At 39.9% G+C, this 25,731-nt stretch overlaps 1 protein-coding gene across 5 annotated transcripts in view; it reads right to left on the bottom strand.

The window, feature by feature from the left end:
- Window positions 1-25,731, bottom strand: part of col11a1 (collagen type XI alpha 1 chain) — a 314,486-nt gene that overhangs the window by 67,828 nt on the left and 220,927 nt on the right. For all 5 annotated transcript variants that reach the window (XM_008109137.3, XM_016993104.2, XM_016993102.2 and 2 more), the window contains 6 exons: window positions 23,271-23,324; window positions 17,604-17,711; window positions 7,672-7,779; window positions 5,970-6,023; window positions 3,651-3,704; window positions 843-950 (listed from right to left, as the gene is read on the bottom strand). In XM_008109137.3, the coding sequence (XP_008107344.1) occupies window positions 843-950; window positions 3,651-3,704; window positions 5,970-6,023; window positions 7,672-7,779; window positions 17,604-17,711; window positions 23,271-23,324 (486 nt within the window). The remainder of the gene's footprint in view (window positions 1-842; window positions 951-3,650; window positions 3,705-5,969; window positions 6,024-7,671; window positions 7,780-17,603; window positions 17,712-23,270; window positions 23,325-25,731) is intronic.

Raw genomic sequence — 25,731 nt, 5'->3', positions numbered from 1 at the left:
ATGCCTTCAAATCACCTTTTGACTTATACAACTGCATGAATTTCATTGGGTTTCTAAGGCAAAGAATACAAGCAGTCCCCAAGTTACAGACATCCAACTTACATATGATCCATACTTAAGAATGGGGTTGAGACAAAAGGAAGTGAGAGAAATTTACCCCTGAAATAATGATCATGGGGTAAAGGTGTCTCTACCGAAGCTTTATCACCAATCCTTGCTTCCATAACAAGCCAAATTTTCAAAATCCAATTATCACAGGAACAGAAAGTGAGATTAAAATCTTATGAGCACAGACAGTAAAAATAACACCACAGGGATGTTAATCCTTTCCTATGCTATCCAAATTGTGTGTGTATGTGTGTATTTGTGTGGCTGGAGTTATACTTAAAATGTACCTGTTCTGATCTACGTAATTTCAACTTCCGAACAAACCTATAGAACAGTGGTTCTCAACCTGTGGGTTCCCAGATGTTTTTGGCCTACTACTCCCAGAAATCCCAGTCAGTTTACTTGCTATTAGGATTTCTGGCAATTGAAGACCAAAAACATCTGGGTACTCCAGGTTGGGAACCACTCCTATAGAAGCTATCTTGCCTGTAACTCGAGGACTGCCTGTACTCAGGTGATTCTGCCAGTTTGATCCTACAGCACCTGATATATGTTCATTGTCTCCTATCTGGGGCTGAGGCTGCTTAGCTTCTATGATCAGGCAGGATCTGATGCCTTTAGTATACTTAGTCCATTTGATTGTTATCCTTTATGTTAAGAGACAGCATTGTATAATTATGGAAACAGAAACAAGGACATTATTTTTGGTTTTTGAAAAAAGGAAAGTATCATACCTGAAGACCAATGGGTCCTGGAGGACCAGGGAAGCCTCGAGGACCTTCATCACCTTTCTGCCCAAACATCCCTTGCTGTCCTCTTGGGCCAGGCTCTCCATCACCTCCCTAGCAGATTTAAGCAGACATAATGAGTCATGAAACAAATGAACAGCAGCAGCAGAAAAAGCCATCATCTACTAATCTCACTTATGTTCTAATGCTAAATTACGTGGCACTAAAAGCAATGGATTTTAACTGCACATTTAGTTATTTATTTGTTTATTATGCACTAGAAATACTCCCCAGCATGCCATTTGCACAAATCTTGATGCAGTTTACACCACTATAATAAATAATAAAATTACTCAACAAAAACCCAGTTATCTAATATATATGAGGGAATTCCAACAAGATCAAATGGCAGCAAGCCAAGGCAAAACATCATTTTCAATAAATGGCTGAAACACATCACCACCAAGGCCCTCTGTATTACAGAGAGGACATCTTTAATTTAATCTTTGGAATTATTTTATTCTTGCTGTTTGGCTCACTCTTAGCAATTAAAGTGGTATGGAAGTACAAGAAGAGGAAGATACGTAAAATCTGCTTTTTATTTAATTCTTTCTGTTATTTGGTTGACTGTTAGGAATTAAAGTGTAGCATGAAAATACAAGAAGAAGATACTTTTTATTTCATGGGTAAATAAATGCATTAAACAATGTGGTGGGGATAAGAATCTGCTTTATAGAAAGAGAGTGGCACTGTGTGCCTGTATTCTAACTCATTCACTCAGCAATTACAGTGAACTAAAGACTCATGTTCTCCAGAAACAATTAAAGTAAGTGGCCCAGTCATAATAAAGTCAGCAAATGAGATTTTGTTACGTACTTTATTGATCAGATATTTTGCTGAGAGTTGGCAGATGCTGGCTAATTCTAATACAAGCATATTAGAATTGTTAGAAAACAGTGAGGTTCTTAACCTATTAGCTGTGTTATTTCTGAAAAAAGTCTGTTTAGAGAATGGTGGAAAAATACTATGCACAGGTTTGGACTACAATTCTGAAGGCTGCATCAAAATCTCATTGACTTCAGTTGCAGTTTAGCAACTTAAAGATGCGCATGATGGTAACATTTATTCCATCATTGCAAGTAAGTCTATAGAGATTACTATCTTGCAAAGCATACATTTTAAAAGAGGCCATAAAAAGTGTGCAAGTCCAGTTCTCTATCACAGTAAAGTCATAGAAAGTATCTATTACAGCACACTGCATATAAGCAGCATCAGTACTGCTCTATTGTTAAATAAAAGGATAAAATTCAATGCAGAGTAAACAAAGCCACAATAATGGTTTAGTGCTATCTTTCAAAGGGATCTATTGCTATAGGTAAATGATACACTCTGCGTCTCTGAAGAGATCTGAAGTGAAGAAATCATCCAAACAGCAAATCTAATTGCTATCCAATTAGAGAAGACCCAGGCTGCATCTACACTGTAGAATCAATGCAATTTGGAATCACTATAACGGTCTTTATTCAATGCTATTGAATTATTGTAGTTGTAGTTTTACATGGTCTTCTCTGCCAAATAATTCCATAGCACTGAGCCATTTAAATTAAAATTGTGTCAAACTGTATCTGTGTAGTTGCATCACCACTGTATCAGTTGGGTGAAACAAATTACTTAATAGATAGATGAGAATAGCAACTGGATTTAAGTCTAAACATCTACATTTCATTTGTCTCATTATTTCTATTTTTTTTAAAAAAAATCATAAGGAAGATACTTGTAATTTGCAGGTACTATATTTTATGGCCTCACAGAACATATTTTATTATATGGTCCAAAAAAGGAAGTTTGAAGAACAGCTTAACCACTGGATATTCACTAAACCATGAACTTTTCTCAAGGCAATGCAACAACACGAAAGGGCCCTGGGAGCGCGTCCAGACAGGGCACAAAATACATGCCCTCATGGATATTCACGGGTGGCATCCAGATGATGCCCCACAAAATCATGAATGCTGCTTTGTAGTGAATTAATTTGTTAGTGGATTTGTTCTGAATCTCCTTGGAAGGCGTGGGGCAAACCCACTATGGCCGTTGTTTGGACTGGCCAATCAGAAGTCCTGGGACTTCTGAAGGGGTCATCCAAACAGCCGTCTCACATTTTTTGGGTTGAATCTAATCCCTTCCCCACCCCCATCCCCAGTGCATAGGAATGATGTGCTTGCACCCCCTTCTACTGGTGTGTCATTCCTACTCACCAGAAGAGCTCCGGCACCATGTTAATGGAGACCAGGTAAGTTATTTTATTTTTAAAAAGGATTTTGGGGGTTTGGGGAGGGGTGGGGGCTATGTAGACAGCGGATATGTAGACAGAGGATATGTAGACAGCGGCCTCAGAAAGTTGGGCTTTGTTGACAGTGTGCAGACTATAGTCCACCCCAATCTGGGTTTTTTAAACCTGGGTCGAAGCGGACTTTACAGCTGTCTGGAACCGCCCTGGGATTAAGTAACTGTTTTAAATTCTGTCTTTTCAGTCTCATCTTTTCAATGACATCAATGACAGCATTTCCCCAGTTTTCTGCTCTTATTCAGGCTTTTAAATAGTTTCGCTCCTATAAGGCAGAAGCAGGAGTGTGTTGACCCAGAACTGGAACCTGTGGTAAGCGTGGAACTGCGTGCACACAAAAAGCCTTGAGGAGGAGATTTAAGATCTTCTTCATTTTAAGGTACATAAACTGCATCTGAGGTTCTGCTATAAATAATGAGGATTTGGGGTAAAGATACTCATTTGCTATGCGCAACAAGGAGGATACTTACAGCTATACCAGGAGCGCCGACGGGACCTTGAAGACCTGGTGGTCCAGGAGGACCCTGAAAGGAAAAGAAAATAAGCTAAAGCTGGCATCTAAAGTCAAGCAAGCAGGGGATTCACAGGAGGGTATTTTACATTATTCAGGCCTAATAAGCATCTCCACATTTCTTTGGAGGGAAGCTGCTGCTACTCCAAGGTATTTTATATTCAGGGCAGTCGAGCATTATTTGTTCATCTCCCAAAGTCTCTGCCTTTCTTGTCTATAATACACTGGAAACTGACATTTATCAAAGATAATTATGCTTGCAGCATTTCAGGGTGTTTGAAAGTGGATTTCCATACAAAAATGAATCATGGCCTCTCCTAGTTTTTCCAGAACTAGAAAATATCTACCAGTCTATCTACCTATCAGGCCTTTTTGAGATTTAACAAGAAAAAATAAAGAGATTTTTTTTCTTGTTTGTTGCCAAAAGAAATGCTTCTCATTAAAATCTTGTTTCCTGAATTAAACTATGATTTGTTCTTGTGATTGGCTTACTCTCCTTTCTATGTTAATTTTCATAATAAATATTGATCTGCCTGCCTATCAATTATCTACCCCCTTTCAAAACTCTACATTTCAGTAAAGTAGGCACTCAACTCTCCGAGTTCCCTTCCAAAAGGCATGACATGAAAGGAAAAGGACATTAGAAGAAAGACATAAAAACTACTCCTTCTTACAACAGGGCACTAGATTAGAAAAAATTGAGAAGGTGCTAAAATGGAGCTGATTGATTACTCCTTAGAACTGACACTGTGTTAGCATCCCTTCCTCTGTATTGCCATATCTGTTGAAGAGGGAGAGGAATGTTCTCAGCAAGATCAATAGAGTGGCCCTGCTTCCTCTTTCTTTCTCTACTACAGACTGTTGGAACGACATGCACAATCAAAATGTGCATGTCACAGGCTTGTCTACACTGGCCCAGGGACACACAAGAGTTTGCTGGAAACTCTAGAATATCCTGGGGTTTTTGGACAGTCTGGACAAGAATTTGAATCAATCTGCAGCCTAGATAGACAGAGTGCTATCACTTTTTCCCAGTGCTCATCAGTGCAAGGAAAGGGGGTGGATCTGCTATCTCCAAAGTATTTTGCAAAAAGAGATATTCACCCACTACTGACTTTGTTGTATGGGTCTGGTGTGTTCTACAGAGAGTCTTAAAGAACCCAAAAATGTTATCTGGGCCTATAAAATATGCCCACACTGTCATGTTACACAGCAACAGCAGCTTGTGGAGTACACTTCCTTGCCTCCCATCTTTCCATTAAAAGTGGTCAGATTTAGAGGAGTATTGGGAGACCCTGAGATAGCAAAACCCGAAGATGGGTACTTTCTCCAACTAAAAAGACAAGGGCAAGGAGGGACTTGCAGCTATAATACTGGAGGATTACTTTCCCATGGATGGACATCTGTCACATGTGCTTTTGATTGTGCTTTTCCTGCATGGCAGGGTGATGGACTGGATGGCCCTTGTGGTTTCTCCCAACTCTGTGATTCTACAGTTCTGTAATCAATTGAGACCTCCTTCTATTTTTGCTTCCACATATGGGACATGTATATTTAGAAAACTGTAATATTTGGCAGGCTCAGGGATCTGAATGTATGCTTAAAATTAGAAATGGGAAAGAAGCTGAGCTGTATGCATCTACTTAGTGCGTCATAAATTTAGTCACAAAATTCTAGTAGTTGTAGCTAGCATAGGCAGCAGTGAAACATGGTGGAAGTTGCAGCTGGAGGACCATGTCTCTCATCCATAGTCTAGGGGTGGTTCTACACAGAGACATAATGTGGGCCTGAACCAGCATTGAAAACCTGGTTCTGGCCTGCATAGTGGCCCAATGGGGCACACTGAGCTACCTCGGCAGTGGGTGGATGGTCCTTTTTCCAAGCTGTACAGAAAATGGTTCGGCTCCACTTCTCCCCCATCCTATTTCTCCCAAGTTCTTTTGCTAGTCATAAGCTATGAAATCAGGAAGAGCTACAGACAAGCACCAGGTAGGCCTCATTGTATCAGCTATAGCTGGGAGCAGTGAGGTATGAGAGGGTGGAAGTGGACAGCCATCCCACATCCCTGTGCTGCCTGAGCATGGGGAGTGTGGGATGACTGTTGAGACCCCCATTATTGGTTCCTCGTAGGAATCGGCTGTAGGTATCTTGCTCAAACATACTGGGGGGTTGATATAAGTATTCATTTAGTCATTCATTCAATTAATCAGTTATTCAAATGTCATAAAAAGAAAGGAGAGGGAAATAATTGCCAGAGGAAAAGTAACAATATACCCACATTTTCTCCTTTGTCACCTTTGCTCCCTTTCTGACCTGGTTCTCCAATTTCACCCTGTAATAGAAAGAAAAGTGTGACATTTCTCCTTTAGAAAGGCTGGCTTTTTGGTTAACTGTGTCAATACTGTAGTACTTTTAAATGTCACCTCATTATTCCTTCTGCTTTATGCCACAAATTTAAGAGTGACAGCCTAAGGAGGGCAATTTTTTACATTGATCAGTATGACAGATTAGAACATGCATTGACTACTGTGGCTCAAAGCACAGCATGGCCTCATGTCAAAACCTACTATAATTAGATTTTAAAGGAATGACCCTCACTGCCATTCCTTTCACTATAAAATAATTGTGAGTGATCAGCTGAAGGTGAGTTCCTCCTCCTGTGCACAAACAGCATCACAATTCAGATTATAGACAATTAACAAGAGATAATTATTGCTTTTGGCTATATTTGGATAGTTCTATCAGAACTTAAAATGCCAACAGGCAAATGAGTGTTCTGCCTGGGCACATAGCTCTTTGCTCCTCCTTTTGCAAGAATTGCTATTAGAGGAAGTATCAAATGTTAGTTTCTCATTCAATCGAAAACAGAAAATGATGGCTGCCAGCTGCCAAACATGTTGATGAGCCTGGCTTGGTTTATTCCAACCCATAGTTTCCTGATTTAGATAAAATAGGAAAACTGTGAAAGGCTGCAATTTCACATGTATTCAGGTGTTGCAAAAAGGCAGGACCCAGAGGGCACAAATCCCACAATTGTATCCCGATTTACTACACCATGAAATCATGGAAGCTCAGGGAATGGACACAGTTAATATATGCCTGTATTTCCCCATTTTGGAATGAGGCATCCCTGCTCAGGCTTTACATATTGCTATTGTGAAATACAATTTCCCAAATCAGTTCAGTAGAAATTTCAGCTGCATGGTAATAGGTCTGCAATGTATCCATGGGTCTTCCCAATGTATGTGGCAAGAAAAGTAGCATTTGCATAAGAGAAGCAGTGAGCAGAAAACAATAAGGTTCACTCTTTTGTTGTTTGCCACTTTTCCTTTGTAGTACCTCCTCACAACCAAGATACTAGCTATGTTTCTTGAACAACTGGGATAGCTTCATGTTTGGATTCAGGAAAAGGAAAGTGTCCCAGGGGGCCCCAAACATGGCAAAATGCCTCCACACCTCCTCTAAAGAGCATGTGGGGGCATTATTTGCTATACTTTTGACTTTCTGGTCCATGCTGAAAGCTACAAAAATTACCACTTTGCCCACCCTTGCAGTAGACCTGGGACCCTAAACTAAGCCCCGCAAGCCAGATGCAGCCCTCTAAGGTCATTTACCTGGCCCACATTCTAAACTTTAGACTTAAGATCACCCTAAGTCTGAAACAACTTAAAGGCACACAACAACAAAGTTGACTATTTAATTAGCCAAAAGAAGGCTCACACTTCACATTAAAATACTGGTAAGTTGATGTTGGTTCTTCATTTTAAATATTGTATTGTTCTTTCATATTTTTGCACTACAAATAAGATATGTGCAATGTACATAGGAAATCATTCATTTTTTTTTCAAACTGTAGTCCAAATACCCCCCCCCCCCCCCCGGCAAAAAAAAAGTTTGAGGGATTGTGAACTGGTCTTCAGTTTTAAAAGTCTGAAGATCCCTTCACTAGACAAATAAATTTTTGGCAGTGAAGAACTGACCTTGTCCCCATCCTCTCCTGGTGAACCAGCTGGACCTGCAGGACCAGGAAGTCCTACTGGTCCCTGTATTCCATCACGTCCAGCAGGGCCCTGAGGACCTTTTTCACCCTGTTTAAAAATAAGAAGCAACTATTATCCATCCTGTTAGATGTTAATGGGCAACGTAGGACACTGAACACATTAAACAAAAGATCAATGATGTTATTAGCCAAACATTTTAAAGGAGGCTCATTGAATCAAAACTTGGATAAAATCTGACTCAAAGATAGGAAAGTTCTGGATGGCCTTGGAATCATTGTCTCTCTATGTATAGTGATCCATGTAGCCTCATGGCACTCTTTGAAGACTCTTCTCTGTATCCACTTGCCATCTGAAGTTAGCTGGATGTTTACAGGAAACTTTTGCCTTCTTCATTATGGTGCTCCATCTCTGAAATCATTAGCCTGATGCTATCTCAATGTCAGGTGAAGATCTTTTTTTTTAAAAAATGTCCCTAGGCTTTATTTGAAAGGTGAATATAGATCTTTTTTATGTATGCTGCTGAATGATATTATCACTTTTAACTGCTCCTTCTTGCCATTTTGTATAATGGGCACTTGTTACAGCACATTCATTTTTGCCTGTATGTATGTGTGAACTTTATATTATTCTGTTCTAAGGTGCCCTGTAAGATTTATATCAAAATATTTTAAGTACAAATAAAGATAAAAAATGGATTTGAAAAAATATCTCACAAACTTTATGGTCTGAAAGGTAGCATTCCATTTCACAAATGAAAATACATTCTTGATGGGGATGTGCTTACCAATAATCTATATTTTGTAATATGAGGATACTCAGGAAAATCAATAGCAATTTTGAATGTAAGTGGTTTGCTGATATTGCTATTTGCTGAAACAATTTCATACACATGTGTGATCAGAATTTGAAAGCACTAGCAGTAAATAATGTATTAATCCAACTGTTAATTTCAATTAGAGTAGTTACATTAAATCAATGGGAATACAGAAATGTTGATTTACCATGTTTCATCATTCAAATCTAGTCTGGACTTCCAGTGTAGTTATTTGTATTTCGTTCTTTTTTAAATAACCAAGCTGTGAATTACATCAAGATGTATAGGCAATTAGGCATACATTAGTTAACAAAGCTTCTGACAGTGAAGTTCTCTTTTATAAAGGCTTTTCATGTCTGGGTTGCTGTGAATTTTTGGGGCTGTATGGCCATGTTCCAGCAGCATTCTCTCAGCGCCTGCTTCCTATTTATCCCCCTCTATCTGAAGCTTTTTAGCAGCATCAGGGTTGGGAAGGGAGCTGAATGACTGATGTGAAGATCTGAAGGTCGGTGGTTCAAATCCGAGAAACGGGGTGAGCTCCCATTTGTAAGCCCCAGCTTCCTATGCAGGGACATGAGAGAAGCCTCCCACAGGATGGTAATACATCCGGGCATCCCTGTAGACAGCCAATTCTCTCACACCAGAAGCGACTTGCTCACTTCTGACATGATTAAAACAAAGAACTGGGAAAATGGCTAAGGTAGGGTTAGGTGGAAGAAGACTTTGGCATCAGGTTGCAGAAGGGCATCTATAGCAAATAATATAGTAAAGCTTGAGTTGAGAAGATCATCCTATTGTGGATGTGTGCCTGCTTTCAACAGGTAAGGCAAACAGCAGATGCCTCCAAAATCTCTTACTGAGCATATATGAATGGCAAAACACAGTGGAAGGGGAGGATAAGATCATCTTAAGGAGGTTCATATAAGGTGACAAGAAGGACCATGTTGAAATCAAGCAGAATGATATTTTAGAATAAATTTTAAAACTTGTAAATGGCACCTAACCAGGTCCCTTGGTCTCATTGTTTTTACAAGGCTATAATGCAGACAGATTTATCTTTTAGCTGCCTAGTGGGTAATTGTCTGCATGGAATTTAGACTGTGAATCCCAAACCATCTAAAGTCTGGGAGATATGCCAACAGTTTGATTGGTTATCTCCAGAAAATGGAGCTGAATTCATATTGTTGTGTCTCTGTGTACTATTTTAACACAGAATTCAAAGAACACGTTTTGTATACACTTTCCAGCAAATCCCTGCTGTTATCACTATCACAATTCCATTTGCACCTTATTTTCTTTCCCTCTTCCAGATATCTGTCATCTGTTACCAACTCCACCTTTGACTTTTGCTGTCACTTCACATCCCATTCTTGAACTATATTGCTTCCTCTCTTTGTTCATCAATACACTATCCTAACCTTCTCTAAGTGCTTTGTAAAATCCAGAATGCAATGAATATACATGACTTTCTTTTTGGCAGGCAAACATCACAGGTTGATAACTAAAAAATACGCTTTTTGAACTGCTATGCCTTTGCCCAAGAACAATTCACTGCCCACATTATCTGCACCTTTACTGCCACCTAAATCACACCATATCCATCTTTACTTCTCATTTGCACTCTTGGCTGCTCTGTTTCCTCTGCTATCTCTTTTGTCTCTGGAAAAAGCATCGAGCAGAGACTGTTACACTTCTGTATTCCTATTAAATACTAAGTAGTAACTTTGTTATTTTTTAAAGTCTGTTATTATAACATTTGATCCATTTTCAATCATAGGTTTCACAAAGCATTTAACCAATGAAAAAAGGGGAGTTTGTATGGGGGAGAAAAGCAATAATAAAAGAGCAAAACATAAGCAAGGGTTTAAATTAAGCCTGCACTGAAATATTTGACCGAGGATTTTTTTGTCAAAGCTGGGTGAGCAACATCCCCCTTCTTTATAATACTCTTCAGACTTTGGCCTCTTCTGACAGGTTGGGGAAAGCCGAATTGGCCTCCCACTTTTGGTGGTGAAATCAGAGACTTTTTTGAGGAAGGATGAGTGATTACAAATGCTTCTGCCATTACTTCAGGAAAGCTTCAGTGTTATTAAGGTGAGAATGATTCAGCCCTCTTTCCCCCTCCCCAAAGTAATGACACGATGTTACACAGCTCTCTTCAACTTTGAGAAGTTTGAGGAACATAAAAGAGTTGAATCATTACAAGTGATAAGGTACCCTCTTCCCCAACTATCATAAATCACCAAATAATTTTAACTCCCATATTTTTGAAGAGGAAGAATGTCAGTGTGTGGTGCAAGGATTCAGCAATACTGCAGTTTAAATAGTTATTAAAAACCCCAAGAATTTTTTAAAAGCCTGGCATCAAAATTCTGCCTGACATGTTGCCTCAAAGCAAATGGCATCAAAATAGATACCAGACCAACTTCCCAGCAGAATTTATTCCAGGTTCGAACGCCCCAATTGAAAAAGGCCCTAATTCTGTCATCATCCATTTCACTTCTCAAAGCTGGGCATCCAAGAAGGATCTTAACTGAAATATTTAAAAGATCAAAGGCAGCCGCTCATTACAATGGACTAATATAGGGCTGTCTACCCTCAACACTACCCCAAAATCAGGATAGAAATCACTCCCAGACGTCCACATGATGTTGAGAGATTTCCAGCACATAATGTGGGGCAAAATCAGTTAACCTGGTTTTACTTCACATTAGCAGATGTCAGAGTTTTCCTAAAATTCAGAGCAGCACCACACTTAGTCACTCGGGTGAATGATTGGTAACAATTCAAAGTGCTGGCTTTAGCTTATAAAGCCCGAAATGGTTCTGGTTCAAAATTTACCTGTCCGAACGTATCTTCCCCTATGAACCATCTCAGAGGTTAAGATCGTCTGGGGAGGCCCTACTCTCAATCCCACCACCCTCGTAGCTGTGACTGGTGGGGACAAGAGACAGGGCCTTTTCGGTAGTGGCCTCTCGGCTGTGGAATTCCTTTCCCAGGGAAATTAAATCACCCCTCTCTCACCTGACCTTCAGGAAGAAAGTTAAATCCTGGTTATGTGACCAAGCACTTGCACAGTGATTCCTAGTGCAACAATTGGTATCTCAGTGCAATAATGAACAATACAAATGACAATTGGAATGGCTCCTGGCATTTTTATCAGACTGTGTGATTTTAAGTACTGTATTTTTCGCTTTATAAGACGCACTTTTCCCCCCAAAAAATAGAGGGAAAAAGTCAGTGCGTCTTATAAATGCAATATGACCTCACGTGGGCGGAGCTAGAGGGGTTGTGTGAGAGTGCTCGGGCATTGGCCCCTGGGCTTTCTCCCGCTGCCTGGAGGCAGCTGAGCCGGTTGAGTGGCTCTTTCCCTGTGCCTCCTTCGGGAACACGGGATGGGCGGCTGAGCTCCGCCTCTGCCCTTTGCAGCCTTCGGGAGCGAGGGCAGAAACATAATACCACCCTCTGCCCCTCTGTCTCCAAAGCGGCTTGCCCCCCCCCCCCTCTGCCCCTCTGCATTCTTCGGGAGCAAGGGCAGAGCGGCTCAGTACCGTCCTCCTCCGCTCTGCCTCCATCGGGAGCAGAGGCAGAATGGTTGAACTCCACTCCTGCCCCTCTGCATCCTTCGGGAGAAAGGGCAGAGAAGCCTGATGCCGCTCTCTGCCTCCATCAGGAGCAAGGGCAGGGCGGCTTGGCCCCACCTCTGCCCCTCTGCTTCCCTCGGGAGCAAGGGCAGAGCGGCTCGGTACCGTCATCTTTCCCTCTGCCTTCCTTGAAAGCAAGAGCAAAGCAAAACAATCGCTCCACGAATTGCTGATAAAAAGCGCTCAACTCTGCCCCTAGTGGCTGATGTTGTGGTACAATGCGCAGGCATTTCCCTGTCTGCCTGGCTTGTACCGTGTTTCCCCGAAAATAAGACAGTATCTTATATTAATTTTTACTCCCAAAGATGTACTAGGTCTTATTTTCAGGGGATGTCTTATTTTTCCATGAAGAAGAATTCATATTTATTGTTGAACAAAAAAAAAAGAAGAACATTTATTCTATACTGTACAGTAGTTGTCATCACAAACCAACATAACTAAACCAGACAAACTGTGATTCCTGTCAAAAATTTCTTGTTACTATCATTATTTCCATATACAACTGGTATGTAAGCTGCCCCGAGTCCCTATGGGGAGATGGAAGTGGGGTATAAAAATAAAATTATGATTATGATTATTTTATTGTATGACACAGCAAACAAGATAGACATATTGGATTTCGTATCACAAAATCAAAAGTCAAACACTTCCCAAGTGTCTAGGACTGTGTGATTTATTATTATTATTATTATTATTATTATTATTATTATTATTATTATTATTATTATTATGTACATTTACCAATCCTGCATGCTATGGTGTTTTCTTTGGCGGGTGCTGGGCATGCTTCCAAACAAAAACTTTGCCAGGTCTTACTTTCGGGGGAGGCCTTATATTTAGCAATTCAGCAAAACTTCTACTAGGTCTTATTTTTTGGGGATGTCTTATTTTCAGGGAAACAGGGTATGGATTGTGCCGGTTTCGACTGCCTGGAGGCCTCCGAGTCCTTTTCGACAGCTGAGGAGCTCTTGCTCTGCACTGCTCCAATGCCGGCCCCAGCAATAACAGAGGCTCCAGAACCTGGCCACCTGGATTTGTTGCTGGCCCTGGTGCGTCTTATCATCAGGTGCGTCTTATAAAGCGAAAAATACGGTAATTGTTTTAATTGATATGTTTTAATTATGTGGTTTTAAAGTATATGTTGTTTTATGTTGATATGTATTGAATTAGTGCCTTTGTTGTGAGCCACCCTGAGTCCCCTCCAGGGTGTGAAAGGTGGGATATAAATACAGTAGAGTCTCACTTATCCAAGCCTCGCTTATCCAAGCCTCTGGATAATCCAAGCTAAATTCATAAATACAGTAATTACAACATAACATTACTGCGTATTGAACTACTTTTTCTGTCAAATTTGTTGTATAACATGAAGTTTTGGTGCTTAATTTGTAAAATCATAACCTAATTTGATGTTTAATAGGCTTTTCCTTAATCCCTCCTTATTATCCAAGATATTCACTTATCCAAGCTTCTGCCGGCCCGTTTAGCTTGGATAAGTGAGACTCTATTGTACATTAAATAAATAAATAAATGACTGGTCATTGGTAATTGATTGGTCTTCTTATCAGCTGGCTCTAGGCCATTGCTGGGTACCTTTGCTAATGTTAGCAAATGTACTTGTAAACTTAGTGGAAAGATGGGAGAAAGGAGAAGGATTGTCCCCTCTTTTTTTCTAAGTCATATGGGTCCCTTTGCTGACATGAGGAAAGGCATCTGGCAGAGATTCTCCAGTTGGGCCAAACCAGGTTTGATCCAACTGAATAGTCAGGACTCCATCTTTCTGCCACAGAAGTGCTTAGTGTAGCTACCCCTGGGTGTTGTGACTGCGCCTTCAGGGATTATGGTTGATGGTGATGGGATTCGAAGAGGCAGAAAAAACCCTCGTGATGAGGGTTCACTGGAGGAGTTGCGCAGGAAGCGACTTAGAGAGCTTAATGGGGGATCTTCTGAGGAAGATTCAGATGGGGAGTTTGGGGAAATGGATGCTGAGGAACAGGTGGTGGCTGGGGAAGTGGGCACTGAATGGGCACAGCCACCGGAGATGTCTGGGGATTTGGGGCCTATGGATACTGCTGAACCTGGGGTTTCTGCAGGAGCAGATCCCACTTGGGATGCTTGGAGAAGGGAGGATGGTTCTTTAAGTGTTCATGGGGCTAAGTGTGGGCAGGATGATTGGGACTCCGACAAACTGTTAGGCACTCCTGATCCACGAGCCCTAGCTGTGTGGAGTTCGGAATCTGAGTAGATTTGGGACACCTGGTGTTTGGGTGTGAGTGTTTGGTCACCCAAGAGGAAGGGGAATAAAATGGGAATGTTTGGCCACTGCACTTTGCGTGTGGCAAGATGTTGCTGAGGCGCCATTGGGATCTCTGTGCTTTCGTGAAGACTGGACTTGGACTGTGATTCGGATGTAAGTTATCTGGGACTGCTCGGCAGCGGAGGGATGGAATGTGTGGGTTTCCCTGGACTGCACTCTGATTACTATTTCTAGCTGCTGATATCATCGTTGCTTGGCTCTTTGTGCCTTTTCGTGGACCTGGTTTGGATGACTGCACCCTCTTCGGACTCTGGATTGGAATTTGACCTGGCTTCTGTCTACGCCCTCTGACTGACGACTACTCCCGGCTTCTGACTACTGGTTTGCCTTTCGGAATTTGCTGCTGCCTCCTGACCTGACCTTAGATTCTCCTGACGACGGCTATTCATCATCCCTTTGAAGCTCTCGGCTTTATCTGCACCGTGGAAGCAGTTTACTGCACTTCTAGTTTGTTTTGTTTTCAAACCAGTTTGCTGTTTTTCTTTTGGGAACTGTCCCTTTAAATCCGCAGAGCTGGCTGGCTGTTTCAGAAATGGTTTGGAGCCAAAAGAGGCTTTTGCACTTTCAGTTATACTTTGCAGCTTTTGGAAGGTTTCAAGTCTTTGTTTATTTTGCATATTTTCTAGCAGTCAACTCAATTTGTTCTCTAAAGCTGAATTGAAGCGTCTTTTAGTTTTTATTGAATGCCAGCGTGGAAAAATAACTTGGCTTGTTTTTGAGTTATATTTTTGTCCGAACTACTCTTGAAACACTGATAAGTGAAGTGTTTCAAGGATACCCTCTGTGTTTATGTTACTTTTGGCTTATCTTCTGAATAAACTCTGTTTTGTTTGTTAACTGGCGTCTGACTCTTGACACTGGGGCTGATCCAAAATAGTAACACTCCAGACTGGCCATAGATTTTGTGAACTTAGTAGATGGGCCCTTAGAAGTATCCTGCAAGGGGTTATATTTACTCTAAATGAGTGGCTATAAAAGACAATGCTAAATATGAAAGCTAGAAAAAAGTCTTAGATCATAGTACAGACATATGTATTCACAGATCCACTTTGACAGTGAAGTCAGAGCATTCAAGTTTTCTATGAATTTTACTCCTAGTTACTTACTCAGGCAAGATAAGGACTCATACATATAAATGACAAAATCCAGAAAGTTACCCTGCAAACCATCTTAAACTGTTATAAGAATCCTGCATTTCAGGATTTCAATACTTTTTTATGATAAGTGCAATAGAAATAAGAGTTAGAAAATAGAAATGGAAATACAGATAATATATCCTGTTAGAGATTACTGATGAAATTACAAATAAAAATATAGGAAAAGAAAATAATAAAAAAGCTCTCATGAATACAATTTTCCAATCTTACAGTATATCAGATAAGTTGTCACTATAATATGGTTAGTGTCACAGCAATAAAACTGAGGAAGAATGGAATGAAGCATCCTACAAGAAGCCATAACTGGCTGAAAACCTGAATGGAAATACTGCATCCTGCAACATTTTAATATAAGTTCCACTTGTGTTTAAAAAGAAAATAAAGCGGCTTCGATCAGAATATTGCGAGCATCGAGAACTCATTGAGGACCCTTCCACAAAGCTGTATAAAATCCATATTGAACTGGATTATATGGTAGTGTGGACTCAGATAATCCAGTTCAAAGCATATATTGTGGATTATTTGCCTTGAAATTCTGGGTTATATGGCTGTGTGGAATGGCTCTGAGTGAAAGTTCTGCTAACTGGATCTAAACACTGTATCTATAATATTTTTTCTATTACACAGGGCTTAACAACGGAGGCACTTTCTACACTGCCCTATATCCCAGAATCTGATCCTGCTTTAAACTGGATTATATATGAGTCTCCACTACCAAATAATCTGGGATAAAAAGATAATCTGGAATCATATATGTGTGTGTGTTCTAGACTTATTTAGTATCCCAGTATCCGGTTTGGGTTCTAGACTTATTTAATATCCCAGTATCCGGTTTGGGACCCACCTACCTCCGTGACCGTATCTCCTACCATAAACCTGCCCGACCATTGCGATCATCTGGGGAGGCCCTTCCATCACCGCTGTCTATATCCCAGGCCCGCCTTGTGAGTACAAGGGAGAGGGCTTTTTCCGCTGTTGCCCCTCGACTATGGAATTCACTACCCACCGAGATCAGGCAAGCTCCCACTTTGTTAGCTTTTAGGAAAGACTTGAAAACATGGCTCTTCCGCTGTGCTTTCGGTGAGTAATTTCTGTTATATATTTCTGTATTGCTCCCCCCTTAACATCTACCCTCTAGATTGCCCCACTATCATGTGTCCCTGTCCACAGTGGAGTATTCCTCTGTCCCTCTCACTTCGAGTTTTTATTCTTGTGTTCTTGCGGCCTGCCCTGTTTTTACTGGTTTTTTCTTTTTTGATGTAATGTCTATCATCATGTATTGTATTGCTTTTAATTGTGTTATGGTATGCTGTTTTATATTGTATTGTATTATATTGTATTGCTCTGGGCGTGGCCCCATGTTAGCCGCCCCGAGTCCCCGTTGGGGAGATGGTGGCGGGGTATAAATAAAGTTTTATTATTATTATTATTATTATCCAATATAAGCTAAACTGTATTTTAGAATATAAATAATACAATGTGAATATGACATTGATCATCTAACATAAAGGCAGCTTCCCCAAGAGGGATATGTCTATCTTTCTATCTGCAGCTTTTCACTTAAGAATTGTGCTATAATAAAAAGACAGCAGGGAGTAGTAGTAAGTAGTAATGAAATCTGATGGGTTAAAATGAAAAGTAAAGGAACACTTCATAAAGTTGAGCATTAGGGCACTAAGTTAAAATCAAAGCCTTGGTTTGACAATACATTTTATAATCAAAGGCCACCACTATTGTGCACATAATTATCAGCTTTGTTTAACCCTTTTCCTTAGGCCTTAGGGTTTGATAAAGTGTGCCAGAAAATGTCATTGAATTTAATTAAACTTCTCCACTACTCTACTGTAAATAGAAAGGGAGTATGCTGGGCACATATGCAATAGAAAGGTATTGGAGTGTGAAGAACTAACATTATTGGATATGAAAAGCAATAACTTCTGTAATATAACAGTCTTATATGCTTTCTCTTCAGAATTACTCACCGGAGCTCCTTTTTCTCCTGCTGGTCCAGGGGGGCCCTGGGGGCCTGGACGGCCAGGCAAACCAATTGGACCAGCGGTCCCTGCTGGCCCACGTTCGCCAGGTGAACCCTGGAATAAAAATAAATATTTGCTATTATCACTTCTTATGAAAAAGCCTGAAATCAGGACTGCTAAAGCAATGAAATGCTTCAAACAAGGTTATTTTTTCTTGATATGTCTCTGCCTGCCTCTGTCATAACTGCAAGTCACTGATGCATAGATACCCAAGCACATTGTGGATAATAAGTGAATGTTAGGGTTGCATATTTTGGGGTATATTTTAATTTTAACATGGGTGAATTAATATTAGTTAATAACTGCCTGTAGCCTTTGTTCTATACGGGATGACAGCTTCCTTAAGTAGCACATCAGTGTACATTTGAGACACCATAGACAAGGATTGTAAACATGAGGCCCCTGGTCAAATAACCACATGTGAGCATATTTTTCTTTCAATTTCCTTTCAATTACTCTGAAAGTTGTGTTTAAGAAAAAAAATTAATGAGGAGGGTGAACATTATTTTCTTAGATTCTCAATGATCTATATATACTGTCATACTGAAGTTACCCTGACCTCCCCACCCCCAGGAAATAAGTAGTTTCAATGGGTAGTTTCAAATGGGTAAAATGGGTCGGTCTATCAAACTCAATGTAGTCTAACCTGCATTGGCAGCATTTCTTCAAGATTTCAGACAGAAGAATTTATCAACCCTCTCTGGAAAGACAGAACTTGGGGATTTCTGTATTAAAAACATGTGGTTTGCCAATGTACCACGAGAAACACATATCTCAAAGACCAATTTCAAAAGAGGTTAAAAAAAATTATATGAAACGTCTCTCCTTTTTCATTCTGGTAGGTGATAATGCAAAACTTCAAGCTTCTGTACTAGTGAAGTGTTTGTATTTGTATTGGTGTGCATTTTAATGAAAATATTTGCACTTGTGATACCTCTTCTCTTTTTTCTTTCTTTCTTTTTTGGCACAAATTGGAATTTTGACCTGGAATATGATAGCAACTGTCATTTCCCATAAACATTTAAAAATGAGAAATTGATAGTTTGTTTATATGGCACCAGCTGGCATTTCTAGGCTTGCTGTGGAGATGTTTTGTTTCACCAGCATAAAATAGACTAATTTTATCAATGACCTCCTGCACAAATTGCAAAAAGTGCCAGTTGTTTCACTCTCACAAAGATGCAAAAGGATCTTGTGGCACCTCAGATATTAACAGAGAGAACAAAGTTCATAGCATGAGCTTTTCAGATTAAGGGTGACTCTACACCAGTTGTTCCCAATCTTTGGGCCTCCAGGGGTTTTGGGCTTCAACTTATCAGCTATTAGGAAATGTGGGAGCTGAAGTCCAAGATACCTAGAGGCCCAAAGGTTGGAAACCACTGCTCTACACTAATTCTAAAAGCAGGCCCAAACTGATGTCCCAGAAACCAATTTGAGCCCACTTGGATGCTTAAAATGAACTTCTGAGCCACAGACATACGTAGGACCCAGCAGAGGACTGCTGGACACCTAACGGTAAGGAAAGTGTCTGTGTTGCCAGCAGTGGCACAGGGGAGGGGAGGGAACCATCTGCAGAGGTCTGCACTGCTACTAACTTGGAAGACAACCTGAATCCTGCTTCAGAATTTGGGTTTTCCTCCAAATTAGTTTAACTTCAGGTAAAGACAGAAATGGGCTTTTCCCTATTTTAATGTGGATCAGCCCAAAGCAATGATTAACCAGGACAAATTGTTTTGTGCACCAACCTACGTGGTCAGTCTAGATGTGCCCTATGTTTACTTCCTCAGATACAGATTTGGTCTATGAAGCCTTATGCTACCAACTTTGTTCTTTCAGTCAGTCTCCAGAGTGCTACAAAATCCCTTTGCATATGGACATTCCTGATTAATATGATGATGTCTTTGAATTATTATAATGCAGTGCAAGAAATCTTGGAAAAGTTCCTTGAAGAGCCAGAATGAGACATTTTGCTAATGTTTCTTACTATTCTTTACCCAAATTTTGTAAAAATACATTAAATTTAAAACAATCTCTTGGAAAATTGTGCATGACTTTGAATTGTGTGTAGCTTGGCACTCAGGTGGAAGGCTGAAAAGTATGACAGAATGGGTCAAGGGTGAAGCCAATGTTATTGATTCCTCAGTACATGATCAGTTAAAAATGTGACTTTTCTTTAAAAAACAAAACAAAAATGGTTGCCAAAAAGGGAAGAAAGTAGAATAACTGTTTTTGGGTAATAAGAAATCCACATACAGATAACAAAATAGCTTAGCAGTTCCCTGACTTTGGTCCACTAGATGCTTTGGACTTAACTCCCAGAAATGCTTAGCTTGCTGGACTTCTGGGAGTTAAAGTCCAAAACATCTGAAGGACCAAAGTTTGAGACTCAATGGGATGGCTGATGATTTTTCAATACAGTAATTTCAAATTTCTGATGGTTTAATATTCTGAAAATCTTTTTCTTTGTTTGGACTTTTCAAGATCACAGAATCCATTTGAGGTTGTCTTTGTTCCTTCTGTACTAGACAATTACCATGTGCTTGAAATATACAAGTCAGAAGCTAGATTGCGGAGGATAAGGGCTGGTCTTAAATATTAACATGGCATGACTGTAAAACATTGAAAAGGATTAAAGCTGCTTGGCTTTGATCATGATTTCCAGAGAGCAAAAATTAAATTTTATGGCAATTACAGTCTTATTCCACAGAGGTTGGTTGGTTTGTTTTCAATGCTCGTTGAGAAATGTATATGTATGTGTGACTTTAAAACTGGGGACACATAGACATGACTTCAAAATTGGGCAAATCATCCCCAAACAGAAAGATAAAATACAAGCAACAGGATTCTGAACCTTGCCCTGTATGAACTTCACTGAAACAGAGAACTGAAAGATGGATTAGAAGAGTCTCACACAATAGAGTTCTGGAATGTGAAACATTTAATGTTATTTACAGAAAGCTAGTATAACATTGTATCACTCTTTTGTCAGTTTTGGTATCTAAAAAGTTCTTAGGATATACCACATATAAGTATGCAATACCCCACCTGAGAGTAAAACTGGTATAATCCAGTATGGTATGCATACACAATTCTATTCATGTGATGCTATCACTCTCCACCTGTGGATTTCACTTTCCACTTTCTCATTGTGGGGGTCAATGTTTTCTAGTGGCTTTCATGATAATAAGGAGTTGTTCTAAATTTTAAAAGGAGGTTTCCTGAACCCATTTTGAGGATAGATTTGCAGTTTGAATGAAAACCTGGAGCAGATACATTGCACCAATGACATGGGAGACATCATGGTTGTGTGGACCAAAGTAATATTGGATGATTCTGAAACTGGGAACAATTATTGAGACAGGTGGGGGGGGACATATAACCTTTGGGATGGACAGGATCTTCTGTGCCCTCCTGCAAGCAATTTCCCCCTGTATTCCATCTCTTCCCAGAAACCCCACTATCCAGGCAACATTTAAACCAGAATACAGCTCAAAAAGGAAGCATTTTTGCATGTTGTGTGTATATGGGAAGGAGGGAGGTGCAGCTTATGATGGAGTTGGCGAGATAAATTGGCACTCAGTCCCACATAGTTGTCCATCCTTACTTCAAAGGCCTGAATGAATAGATGTGGCGCATGGGAATTCAAGGACAATGGAAAATGTAACAGAGGCAACTTATGGACCCTTTGCATTTACAACTACTAGCAAAGTGTTAAGCATCTTGTAAGCAACTGAACATGCTGAGCATACATGAGGAAATTGATATCATTTATGGATAACTATACTGTTTCCCCAAAGATAAGACAGGGTCTTAAATTAATTATAGCTCCAAAATATGTGTTATGGCTTGTTGTCAGGGGCAGTCTTATTTTTCCAAATTGACTTTTTAAAAGAACAATATCTAGGGCTTGTTTTTGAAATAGAGCTTTCATGCTGAAAAATCATGGTTTTATTTTCAGGGTAGGCCTTATTTTGGGGAAAACAGGGTATCACAGTAGAAATACCACTATATTAGAGTTCCCAGGGTAAAACTGGAGATGGATCTTGTACCTTTAATGGCTGTGAAGAAGAGCAAATGTCAGCAAGTATTGCTCATTACTTGGTTGCAATACAAACGACACCTTTTCTACATAACCATTAAAGTCACAAGAATCCTCTTCCGTTTTTTTTCCTGGTGACCTACACTACAGCCATACTGATTTGGTATTGCATGCAAATAGAACAAAAGTCCTTTTGAGATCTTTTGCCTAAGTCTCTTTTCACAGTAGAGCATTGCAGCTTCCACTGGACAATGCTTCCCTGCAATGGGTTCCAGTCCTTGAAGTGCACACCATATAGGTCTCTTCACAAGATTACTGTCAAAACCATTTCCTAGGCATGGCTAGGCATCAGCAGTTAGGTGTTCAAAAATCCCAAGACCATTTGGTGCTCAGGCCAGAATAGTTCACACAACAGTGACAACTGCAAGCCTTCCTCAGCATGCTATGGGACATGCTGTCACTCACCTCAGCTACACATTAAAGAGGCCAAATGATATGACAGAGCCCATTACATTTTCTTTTTTAATATCCCTTTTTCCTGAGCAGCTCTTACCAATTTCCTAAAGATAACTTTGCTTCATAACAGGAAAACCATTCCCTTCACAGTTTTACTTTCAGATGAAATTTATATTTAATATAAGGAAGTCATTATCAGTACTTAAAGTTTCCTCTTTTTATAGAGTCATCAGTTCCCCGAATATGGAGGCGATTACTTGTTACAAACACAAAAGCCTTGCATTTGTGTACTATTCACAGACAGAGGTCTGTTCCTCGCTATGCCTGGGAAAGTGATTTTTGGGGATCACTCTTCTTTGAACCCAGAGCTGCATGGTCACTAACCATGCTTTAGCTATTGTGGCTAGAGGATTCAAGGAGGCATGGTTTTAAGAAATAACAATGTCAAGCTCTGTGGAAATCATTGCATCATTCACCTTCTCTCAGCTCTTTAATTGTCTCTGAAGATGCTGTTCAAAGGAAAAAAGTATTTTCATGTGCAAATCTCAACAGAATATTGTGTGACAGAGGGATGGAATATAATTTTCAGAAGGAAAGTGTCATACTTCCCTGTCTAGACAGCTTCAAGTTCCCACAGCTAGTTTAAGCATAATGTTTTCAAATCATGAGTAACATTATCACTTGTTTGCCCTAAGCCCCAGATGATTTCAGAAAAAAAACAATTGCTGGAGAGTTTTTATTGTGGCTTCTTTCCATTCTTTTAGAAACGCAGTTCTCCTCTTTCAATCCCAGACCACGAGAGATTGCTTTCTTACCTACCTTGTATTATCTAAAGCAACAAGAAAAGGCTTTTTGCTCCCTGCCGATAACAGCAGGTTTTAGATAGGCCAATATGTTTATGCTTATAGTTTCTTCTGTTGATGGACTCATTGTCTGCCATAATTACCAGGAAACTAAAATTGACAGATATGTGGTGCATACATTTGGGTACTCTTTGCAAGGAAGCATTTATATAACAGCATGTAAGAACTTTTTTTTAAAAGGGGACACATTGTTCATGCTAATACATCCTTCCAAGGGAAATTTCATTGTCCTTTGCCCATGCAGATTGTACTCACCACTGGGCCAGGTGGACCTTGGGGACCTTCTCCTCCTTTCAAACCAGCTGGACCCTATCAAAACAGGAAAATATTGTCATCATCATTGTCACTACCTTCATTTGACAATTGACACTGTACTGCATTTTGCAACAATTTTTTTTGTCACCAACCGTATCCACAGAATATGAATGTTGCAGCATATGGATTATTTACTCATTAATTTTTCAAAAGATTGTAGAAAAAGAAAGCAAGCAAGCAAGGGAAAAAACTCACATGCATTCCCAAGAACATACAATCCTCGACAAGGTTTTTATCAAAACCTAGTTTAATTAACAGTCCATTCACCTGCTGCCAGGCAAGCATTTAACCATTAACTAAGGTGGTTGGTGCTAAACAGCCTACACTTTACTAAAGTGTTTCGGACAGGGATAGTCAATTTTGTGAACCTGGAAAGATTCTTTCCTTGGTCAATAAACTCACTCTGCCCTTGTCCAATCCACACCATCATTTGTTTGTTTAAATGTTTCTATCCTGCCCTCTGTCTAGAGATCTCAGGGCAGTGTAAAAATGGTTGTCATCTTCTCCAATCCAAACATCCCCCTATTCTCTCAATAGGGGAAAAAAATAAATGAAGGAGTACTGAAAATTTTCATATACTGCCATATGCCACCTCTATAAACTGGCATGGAGAAGATCATAATAGATTACCAAAAAAAACAAAAAAAAAAACAAAAAAAACAAGAGGGCTTTATAGTCCATGTCATTCAGTATTGTCTACTTTGATTGTCAGTGGCTCTCCAGAGAATTGACTTACATTGCCATCAGTTCAAATACCTGAAATCTCTGTAATTGGAGATGCAGGGTGGTGTGAGTGAGATTTTCAAGCAATTTCCCCACTGAATAAAATATTTTGCAAACATTTTTGCAAATGTGTACAATTTTGATATGCAGAATACAAAATGTATACATTTTGTGTGTTCTTTTTCAAATGCACAATTCTTTGCATCTAACCACTCCAAAATATGGTAATTTCAGACGAGAACAAATTTTTAGGCTTGCAAGCTTATGTTCATTCATTATTCTTGAATTACATATTTTGGGAAGTGAGTCAATTAATCTCTTACCCATCCCTTGATGACAAGGAGCCTTTTTTCACAAAATCATTACAGAATTGTGATTCTACTTTAAGTGCTGCTGTTCCTTTTAATGAAATACAGAGATTTGCAGTTTCAAGGGGCATGTTCAGAATAGAGCAGTGGTTCACAACATGGGGTCCCCAGATGTTTTTGGCCTATATCTCCCAGAAATCCTAACAGCTGGCAAACTGGCTAGGATTTCTGGGAGCTGTAGGCCCAAAACATCTGGGGACCCCAGATTGAGAACCACTAGAATAGAGCTTTAGTGATTCCCTGAATACAACCCCCAGGAATACATAGGACAATGGGCAACAGTGAAGATGGAATCATAGTGCTATAATTGTCTAGTGTATAAGGGCCCCTTGATTCTGAATTATTTTGTGATATTATTCCATCTCAGTCCCAAGATGATTACATTCCAGCTGCTTAAGTTACACAGTGGTGGTTGGAGGCTTCCAAACCATTGGGACAGTGAATGTATTCTGAGTTTTTGTCCAAACTCCACTACAATCCCCAAATAAGTATAGCATCTTAGAAAACAGCTCTGGATTTAAAAACATAGACAAAACTCCAGGATAGATTCACTGTCTTTGTACAACCAGCCTTGGTAGTGCAGATTTGCACAAATTGTGATAAATGCTGAATGCAAACCACTTGCCATTTATTATGACCTATGAGATGCTTTACTTCCCTTACTTTGAATTTCCAAGTAAGCAATAAAAACACAAACTTGATAGTGTCTCTATGGGTTTTGTTCATTTTGTTGAATCAGAAGTTGTGCAGGTGTGAGGTAATATGAGTCCTCGGCTGAAATAACAGACAAAATTCAGAAAAAGGGGGAATAATATATCCTTGTGAAATTGACTTTTGCTTATATTTCATAACAACTTCGCCCCACATTGCCTTTCAACCTATTAAGGTCTCACAACTGAGAAGCAGTTGTGGAGTAGCTGGTAAGAGTATTCAACTTGGACCAGAGAAGAAATAAATGGAATGTCCCTGGGTTAAACATGATCTTCACAGAATTGCTGTGGAGATACTGTGATGATATTCCAAACAGTTAGACAAAATGCATGATACAAAGGCCTTGATCCAACTGCAAGTCCCAACTGGAATAGACCAAAAGAATCAATGGCATTTGCCCAAATATTGACAAAATATTTGAGGCCCCGATGGTGTAGCAAGTTAAACCGCTGAGCTACTGAACTTGCTGACCAAAAGGTTGGCAGTTCGAATTCAGGGAGTGGGGTGAACTCCCGCTGTTAGCCCCAGCGTCTGCCAACCTAGCAGTTTGAAAACAAGCAAATGTGAGTAGCTCAATAGGTACCACTCCGGTGGGACGG

Source organism: Anolis carolinensis, chromosome 4, assembly GCF_035594765.1.
Source record: "Anolis carolinensis isolate JA03-04 chromosome 4, rAnoCar3.1.pri, whole genome shotgun sequence".
NCBI lineage: Eukaryota > Metazoa > Chordata > Lepidosauria > Squamata > Dactyloidae > Anolis > Anolis carolinensis.
Note: the sequence above shows the minus strand (reverse complement) of the source record. Positions and strands in the feature narration are given on the sequence as shown.